The sequence below is a fragment of the Scomber japonicus genome, chromosome 8 (assembly GCF_027409825.1).
Source record: "Scomber japonicus isolate fScoJap1 chromosome 8, fScoJap1.pri, whole genome shotgun sequence".
Taxonomy (NCBI): Eukaryota; Metazoa; Chordata; class Actinopteri; order Scombriformes; family Scombridae; genus Scomber; species Scomber japonicus.
Window position 1 is genome coordinate 32,798,753 of NC_070585.1, and position 9,462 is coordinate 32,808,214.

The window sequence follows — 9,462 nt, forward strand, 5'->3', positions numbered from 1 at the left end:
GGTGAGCCGCAGTAAATCCACGTGGACAGCGACCGGCCGGCTTTCATCGTCTACCTGACCCCGCTGTGGATTTATGCTGCGACATGCTGCTCATGCATGTAATAACTCGTCTCATACATGTAAGAACTCGTCTCATGCTTTCAGCAGCAGGATGAAGTTTCAGTGTCTGAGCGTCGGAGCGTCGGCCAATAAACAGACACCTCACCTGTCGACACGCCGGCCCCACTCCTGCCCGCACCTTTAAAACCGTATGAAGCTGTATGTTTAATGTTTAATCTTTCCTCCTTCCTTCTTTCCTCCACCCTACCTTCCTTCCTTCCTTCTTTCTTTTCTTCCTTCCATCTTCCTCCCTTCCTTCCTACCTTCCTTCCTTACCACCTTCCTCCTTTCCTTCCGGCTTCCTCCCTTCCTTCCTTCCTTCTTTCCTTCCTCCTTTCCTTCAGTCTTCCTCACTTCCTCACTTCCCCCTATGGCCCCTGTGCCGAGCAGCCAATGATATAAAAAATAATTACGAAATAGGTAAGTTGATTAACCCATTGATGCAAAATACTGTGTAGTTCATCATTGACCCTAGCACCAGGAGCTGCATGATGTAGCTTTAGACTCATGAAATTCAACATTTTTTTTTTTAATGAAGAAAGTTGGTATGTTAGAGCTGAATGAATATGTTCTAATGCAAGATGAGGTTTTCAGCTTTTAATTCAATTAATGACATGCTTTGTATGTGCTTCAGATGCTGAAGCAGGTGTTTTTGCAGGTATTTTAGGCAACACTGGGTTTAGAAAAAGGCCGATATTTGGCAAAAGTAGGTCGAAGAATATAAGGTACATGGGCCCCCCCCTCAAAACATGTTGGCCCCTCTCTGGCCCCCCTGGTAATTTCGGTCTAGAATCGCCACTGTCTGCATTTCGGGGGACGTGGGTTAGGTTAGATCTATATTTAGGCCTAGGCAGTGCTTCATTTGTAAATCATAAGGTGCCGGAATGCAAAGTACATATGACAGCTCAGGGATGACGAGACGGGCTCAGGTCCCGGAACATATACAGACAAGCCCGAAATTATTCATACCCCTGGCAAATTTTGACTTAAAGTTACTTTTATTCAACCAGCAAGTTGTTTTTTGACCGGAAGTGACACAGGCGTCTCCAAGAAGATAAAAAGACGATGTACAAAAGGCATCATTGTGGTAAAAGAAATATTTCAGTCAGCTTTTATTTACATTTGAACAAAAAGTGGCATGTCCAAAAGGGGTATGAATAATTTCGGGCTTGACTGTATACAGACAACGTGCTGAAAACAACATGAAAATGCCCACTCACCACGCTGTGGGACTTACAAGCCTCAATTTCAAATAATATCCATGGTATAAATGTTATGACGATCATTTACAATTATTTTAGGCTATACTCCACACAGCACAGGCCAATGCCCACATCACCACAGGTGGGACTTACAGTACTATATAGTCAACAGGTCTAACGTGTAAAACAAAGCTTTTAATAAATCACACATATCTTCCATTATTATTATTCAAAGATTGGCACGGCGGCCCATTAATAGACAGTGTACTCACCATATTTAGTTGTCCAAAACACCCCACATCACGAGCATGACGCTGGACGTCCCACACTCCTCTCCGCTCAATGCCTCTCTTCCCCTTCTCTATCTTCCTGCTCCAAGCCAGCTGATGCCAGGGTACCCGCCTCTTGCTCCGGGCTAGCTGATGCCAGGGTACCCGCCTCTTGCTCCGGGCTAGCTGATGCCAGGGTACCCGCCTCTTGCTCCGGGCTAGCTGATGCCAGGGTACCCGCCTGTTGCTCCGGGCTAGCTGATGCCAGGGTACCCGCCTGTTGCTCCGGGCTAGCTGATGCCAGGGTACCCGCCTCTTGCTCCGGGCTAGCTGATGCCAGGGTACCCGCCTCTTGCTCCGGGCTAGCTGATGCCAGTGTACCCGCCTCTTGCTCCGGGCTAGCTGATGCCAGGGTACCCGCCTCTTGCTCCGGGCCAGCTGATGCCAGGGTACCCGCCTCTTGCTCCGGGCTAGCTGATGCCAGGGTACCTGCCTCTTGCTCCGGGCTAGCTGATGCCAGGGTACCCGCCTCTTGCTCCGGGCTAGCTGATGCCAGGGTACCCGCCTGTTGCTCCGGGCTAGCTGATGCCAGTGTACCCGCCTGTTGCTCCGGCTGTTGGTGGTCCACCTGGCTGACTGCTAGCACTGTAGCTGGCTCCTGCTCCGGCTGGCGGTGAACCTGACCAGCTGCTCCCCCGGTGTCAGCCTCCTGCCCCGGCTTGGCTAGCTGTCGGTGAACCGGGCCTGCTGCTCCCCCGGTGTCAGCCTCCTGCCCCGGCTTGGCTAGCCGTTGGTGAACCCGGCTAGCTGTTGCCATGGTGCCAGCCTCTTGCCCCAGCTTGGCTAGCCGTTGGTGAACCCGGCTAGCTGTTGGTGAACCAGGCTAGCCGTTGGTGAACCCGGCTAGCTGTTGCCATGGTGCCAGCCTCTTGCCCCGGCTTGGCTAGCCGTTGGTGAACCCGGATAGCCGTTGGTGAACCAGGCTAGCCGTTGGTGAACCAGGCTAGATGTTGGTGAACCCGGCTAGCTGTTGCCATGGTGCTAGCCGTCGGTGTACCCGGATAGCCGTTGGTGAACCAGGCTAGCCGTTGGTGTACCCGGATAGCCGTCGGTGAACCCGGCTAGCTGTTGCGGCGCTAGCCTCCTGCTGCAGCCGGTTTTGACCGTCAACATGACCGCTGCAGCTGCCCTCGTCGCCGCTTGTGGAGGCTTTTCTGACTCGTTTTGAAGTGTCATGCAACTCTTCCTTCTTTTTGAAAAAAGAAAAGTAAATCTTAATGCACGCTGTTCCGCCCACGGGACGGGAGGAGGTAGCGACACGTTGACATGTTTGCGTTGAAATGGCAACAGTTTTTTCCTCTCTGCTTGCCTTAGGAGCAATTACGACGAATTACGTCATCTCTGCTCCGCGGCGCCAAAATCAGATCAAAGATTCTATCTCGTCAGATATGAACATGGAAGGAGAGAAGTCCGCCTTTAGCAGCTGGAAATACAGGCATTATTTAGATTTTATTTCTGTTAAGGATGACAACATTAAGGTCCGCTGTACACTTTGCGCTGGTTACAAAGTGTTGTCTACCTTCAAAAACACAACGTCACACCTGAAAAAACATCTGGAGAAACAGCACAGCATCACTTATGCCAATATTATGTTCAACAGTGTGCTATTTAATAAATGAATGAATGAATGAATAAATAAACACACACACACACACACACACACACACACACACACATGGGATATTTACATCACAGTACAAAAGAGAAAAAATAAAAAGAGAAACACAGACACACAGGTTATTGCACGTATCCTAACCATAGCCATTTATTTTTATTTCTCAGGCAGTCAAGACCCGGTTTGGTGATCTCCTGGAAGACAGAGATGCCCTTCTCACAGCTGTGAGTTGCCCAAAATTCAAACTCCGGTGGCTGAGAGATGCAGATAGGAGGGAGCAAGTGAAACAGCTTCTAACTGAAGAATGCCGCACAACTGCTCCTCCAACACAGAGCTCTGCCAGTGTGGCCAACACACCTGTCCCCCAAGGTGAGATGGACTTTTTCAATTTTGAGGTGTTAGGCGGTATGTTTTGCCTTTAATGGACAGCTGACAGTAGAAGATAGCAAACAGGAAACAGGAAACCAGTGTACAGTGAGACTCATAATGTATAACAGAAGTTCTTCACTCTCCCCTTTATGAAGAAAGGGGGATGGAAGACGAAAGGAAGGAAGGAAGGGAGGAAAGGAAATGAGGAAGGAAGGATGGAGGAAAGAAGTAAGTAAGGAAGAAAGGTAGGAGGGAGGGAGGGAGGGAAGAAGGTAGGAGGGAGGGAGGAAGGAAGGAAAGAAGGAAGGAAGGAAGGACAGAGGAAGGAAAGAAGTAAGGAAGGAAAGAAGGTAGGAGGGAGGGAGGAAAAAGAAGGAGAGAAGAAGAAAGAGAGGAAGGTAGGAGAGAGGAAGCACAGATGGAAGGAAGGAAGGAAGGAACAGTCAAAACAGATGGGTCAATTTGACCCGGGAGGACGACAGGAAGGTTAATGGACAGCTGACAGTAGAAAACAGGAAGCCAGTGTACAGTGAGACTCATAATATATAACAGAAGTCTCTCTCTCTCTCTCTCTCTCTCTCTCTCTCTCTCTCTCTCTCTCTCTCTCTCTCTCTCTCTCTCTCTCTCTCCCTCCCTCCCTCCCTCTCTGGGTTTTTATGTACAAACCGTCCTGAGAAAAATAAAACGGCTCGTAACGTCAGGCGCCCAAAAATACGAGCTGCAGTTAGTTTGATTGACAGCTGCCATCCAACAGGCAGAGCCAGAGGAGACCTACTCTGCAGAAAAGGAAGTCATGAACTACCTGAGTTCATCCAATGATCTTCAGATTCTGCATCAGTTTGCAAACATAAAGAAGATCTTCATGAAGTATAACACTCCAACCCCATCCAGTGCTCCTGTGGAGCGTCTCTTCAGTCTGGGGGGTTTGGTACTCACACCAAGAAGAAATAGACTGTCTGACCAGAGGTTGGAGAAGCTTCTGTTAATGAGGTACAATCACTGGTTTACTCCCCCCACTCCACAGTTCCTTCATGAATACAAGTGAAGTCATGAATCCAGATACGGGGTATTGTAAAACTCCTCCTTGCTGCTCTAATGCAGGACAACTACAGGTTCATTAACATGTTCAATATAACTGAAGTGTTCCAGTAACTCATATGGATAAATGTAATCACAGTTAAATGCATGGAGGGAAGAATGTATATTGTATTTAGTTTTTGTTTAAAGAAGTGTTTATGTCAAATTGAGCCAAGAAAGGCTACTTTATGTTTCATATGAAGTATTTAAATTAGATTTAATGGAGTCAATTTCATTTGTAATAAGTATTTCAGTTAAATGAAGTATTTTTTTTCTGTTTTAACTGTTTTTGTTTCCTAAAACATTTCTTGCTGCTCTAATGTTAGACAAACACAGGTTCAATGGGATGTTAATATAAGCCTACATGTTCATTCATTTACATACAGTAGGCCTAGGTGCCATTAGAGTATATTATTTTATTGTTATAAGTATTCATGTTAAATGGAATGGGGGTGGTGGGGGGGGGGTGGTATTAGGTCTATGTATTACGTAAGAGTTTTTACAAAAATGTTTACGTTAAGTCAAGAAAGACTGTCTTTTATTTATTTTTCATTTAAAAAAGGACATGTTTGCAAATGTTGGTGTCAATAAAGAGAGTAATGGCAGAACTGGTCATTGTCATGTTATAGAGCCGGGCCGGGCCGGGCCGGGCCGGGCCGGGCCGGGGGGGGGGGGGGGGGGGGGTCTGCTGAAAGTAACTAAAAGTAATCTAATTTAGTTACTTTTAAAAGCAAGTAGTCAGTAGTCGGATTACTGTTTCAAAGTAACTGTGGCAACACTGTGACATCAGAATATTAATTAACCTTCCTGTCGTCCTCCCGAGTCAGATTGACCCCGTCTGTTTTGACTGTTCTTTTCTTTCCTTCCTTCCTTCCTTTCCTTTCCTCCCTCCTTTCCTTTCCTTTCCTCCCTCCCTCCCTCCCTCCTTCCTTCCTCCCTTCCTTCCTTCCTTCCTTCCTTTTCCTTCCCTCCTCCTCCCTTCCTTTGCCCCTCCCTCCCTCCTTCCTTCCTTCCTTCCTTCCTTTTCCTTCCCTCCCTCCTACCTTCCTTCCTCCCTCCCTCCTTTCCTTAATTTCCTCCCTCTCTCCCTCCTCCCTTCCTTCCCTCCTTCCTTCTTTCTTTCCCCCCCTCCTTCCTTCCTTTGTTTCCTCCCAAAATTTGAAAATCAATAATCAGCATTTAAACATGTTGTATTCTTCATATTCTATTAAATGTTCTCCTGAGCTTGTAAAAGTCTTTTATTAATAATCTGAATCAGACAGAAGGATTTATTAATGACTGATGAATGAATTTATGAATGATGTGAATCGAAGGGTTAAAATAATCTATTTTACATTTAACCCTTAAACAGACAACGTGCACCAGGAGATACAGACTCTTTAACCTTCCTCTTGTCCTCCTGGGTCCTTCCTCTGTCCTTCCTTCCTTCCTTCCTTCCTTCCTTCCTTCCTTCCTTCCTTCCTTCCTTCCTTCCTCAGATCTAAGTTCAGCTGTTAGGGTAAATGTTCCCTCCTTCTGTCCTTTCTTCCTTCCTTCCTTCCTCCCTCCATCCCTTCCTTCCTCCCTCATTTCCTTCCTTCTTCCTCCCTCCTTCCTTTCCTTCCTTCTTCCTCCCTTCCTCCCTCCTTTCCTTCCTTCTTCCCTCCATTCCATCCTACCTTCTTTCCTTCCTCCATCCTTCCTTTCCTTCCTTCTTTCTCCCTTGCTTCCCTTCCTTCTTCCCTCATTTTCTTCCTTCCTTCCTTCCTTCCTTCCTTCCTTCCTTCTTTCCTTCGTTCCTTACTTTAGGTGCAAATGACATAACGAGTAAGGCCTGTTTAAGGGTTAACATGATATGAGTGTAATATCTTATCATACCAGCACCAATCAATGTTCCTTTAAAGTGACTCTGAGACCAGCTGATTCTGATCATGTGACTAGAAACCATCACTGCTGCACATCTAAATGATTTTTACACAAATGCATTTAGAAAGTCTTCAAATAATTAATATTTATAAAATACAAAATGCTCAAAATCAGTAGATATTAATCATGTATTAATCAGTCATATTTTAAGCCAACAAAACAGGCAGGAGTGGAAAATTAGATGTAAAAAATCCTTATTAGTTATGTCATTTGCACCTAAAGTAAGGAAGGAAGGAAGGAAGGAAGGAAAGGAGGGAAGAAGGAAGGGAAGGAAGGAAAGAAAGAAGGAAAGGAGGGAAAGGAGGGAGGAAGGAAGGGAAGGAGGGAGGAAAGGAGGGAAGGAAGGAAAGGAAGGAAGGTAGGAAGGAAAGGAGGGAAGAAGGAAGGAAAGGAGGGAGGAAGGGAAGGAGGGAAGAAGGAGGGAAAGGAGGGAGGAAGGAAAGGAGGGAAGAAGGAAGGAAGGACGGAAAGGAGGGAAGAAGGAAGGAAAGGAGGGAGGAAGGGAAGGGAGGGAGGGAGGGAGGGAGGAAGGAAGGAAGGAAGGGTTGGAAAAAAGGAAGGAAGTAAGGGAGGAAAGAAGGAACAGTCAAAACAGAGGGGGTCAATTTGTCTGTATCTCCTGGTGCACGTTGCCTGTTTAAGGGTTAAAGGTAAATCACCTGATCATTTCAAAGTACTAATAATCTTCTCTCTCTCTCTCTCTGTCTCTCTCTCTCTCTCTCTCTCTCTCTCTCTCTCTCTGTCTCTCTCTCTCTCTCTCTCTCTGTCTCTCTCTCTCTCTCTCTCTCTCTCTCTCTCTCTCGTAGTGTTGCTTAGAGTAAAGAAACATGCATAATTTATATTTGCATGACTTTTTGGCAGTTTTGAGTCCGTCCAGGTTTTCATAGAGTTGCATGTTTCTATATTTCTCACTGTGACATCAGAATATTAATTAACCTTCCTGTCGTCCTCCCGGGTCAGATTGACCCCTTCTGTTTTCCTTCCTTTCCTTTCCTCCCTCCTTTCCTTTCCTCCATCCTTTCCTTTCCTTTCCTCCCTCCTCCTCCCTTCATTTCCCCCTCCCTCCTTCCTTCCTTGAGGATGGACCCTTCCTCACGTGAATCATCAGATCCGTGTGAGGATGAGGAGGATGGACCCTTCCTCACGTGACTCATCAGATCCGTGTGAGGATGAGGAGGATGGACCCTTCCTCACGTGACTCATCAGATCCGTGTGAGGATGAGGAGGATGGACCCTTCCTCACGTGAATCATCAGATCCGTGTGAGGATGAGGAGGATGGACCCTTCCTCACGTGAATCATCAGATCCGTGTGAGGATGAGGAGGATGGACCCTTCCTCACGTGAATCATCAGATCTGTGTGAGGATGAGGAGGATGGACCCCACTAAATCCTACAGACTGCACCTTTAAACAGCAGCTACAGCTCTGACTCAGCATTCTTGTTTCCTTCCTTCCTTACCTCCTTCCTCCCTCCTTTCCATCCTTCCTTCCTTCCTTTCACCCTCCTTTCCTTCCTCCCTTCCTTCCTTCCTTCTTCCTCCTTTCCTCCCTTCCTTCCTTACCTCCTTTCTGTCCTTCCTTCCTTCTTCCTCCTTTCAGCAGCTACAGCTCTGACTCAGCTTTCCTGTTTCCTTCCTTCCTTACCTCCCTCCTTTCCATCCTTCCTTCCTTCCTTTCACCCTCCTTTCCTTCCTTCCTTCCTTCCTTCCTTCCTTCCTTCCTTCTTCCTCCTTTCCTCCCTTCCTTCCTTCCTTACCTCCTTTCTGTCCTTCCTTCCTTCCTTCTTCCTCCTTTCAGCAGAACCAGCTCTGACTCAGCTTTCCTGTTTCCTTCCTTCCTTACCTCCTTCCTCCCTCCTTTCCATCCTTCCTTCCCTCCTTTCACCCTCCTTTCCTTCCTTCCTTCCTTCCTTCTTCCTTCCTTACCTCCTTTCTGTCCTTCCTTCCTTCTTCCTCCTTTCAGCAGCTACAGCTCTGACTCAGCTTTCCTGTTCCTCTCTGTTCACACACACCTCAGGAAGTGACATCATAGGCCCCGCCAGATTAAAAGCTCTGAGCCGAGCCGAGCTTCGACCTCAGCGAGCTAATTGTGTCTCTGGTGGTGTGTGTGCGGTTCCTCCGTGACGCCTCCACCGGGAAGAAACCACACTCTGCTTTCAGGCTTCTGCCAAAGGCGGGAAAACGGATCCGAAAGTCCCAAAGCGAGAGGTCACCTGAGGTCAAACCTTTGGAGCAGATCTGAGGTCCACCCTCTGAGGTGGTTAGACCTGATCCAGAAGAGACGTTTGGCTTCCTTTAAAACACAAATATGGTTTTTAATCTTAGTTTTGAACCTCTGAGCCGTTAGTTTCTGAGAGTTACGTAAAGGTTGTTCTCCGGTTTGTTCCCTTCATGTATCAGGATACGAGTCAGTGAGGTTTTTATAGTGTTCATGTGGTTTAGTTTAAATTTAAAGGGTTAAAATGTCAAAATAAAAGCATGAATAACTTCACATATTCTTTTTTTGTGGACCCAGCATCAAATTTCTGCTTTTGATCCATTTAGAGAGAATATATTAGAGGATTATGGCAAAAATGTCTAAGTGGTGTAACCATAAAAACTTTGTACCAAATAATTGAACCTTGCTTAAAAACAGTAAATAGTCAATAAAACACCATATCAACTAGTTTGGCATGATAAGTGTGTGTGTGTGTGTGTGTGTGTGTGTGTGTGTGTGTGTCAGTGACGTGCGGTGAGGTTCATATCTGGTGAGGCACTGACTTCATCACAATCAGATTTACAAACATATGAACCCTACAGAGTAGCTTATTCACTACACACACACTACTACACACTATACACACTACTACACACTATACACACTACTA

At 46.5% G+C, this 9,462-nt stretch overlaps 1 protein-coding gene across 1 annotated transcript; it reads right to left on the reverse strand.

The window, feature by feature from the left end:
• Positions 1–1,640: 1,640 nt before the first annotated feature.
• On the reverse strand, positions 1,641–2,806 carry LOC128362854 (testis-specific gene A8 protein-like). The gene is made up of 4 exons (XM_053323707.1): positions 2,668–2,806; positions 2,168–2,353; positions 1,880–2,116; positions 1,641–1,792 (listed from the first exon to the last, which is right to left on the reverse strand). Exons 1-4 carry the CDS (start codon positions 2,804–2,806, stop codon positions 1,641–1,643), a joined length of 714 nt encoding a protein of 237 aa, XP_053179682.1.
• Between the last annotated feature and the right edge of the window lie 6,656 nt (positions 2,807–9,462).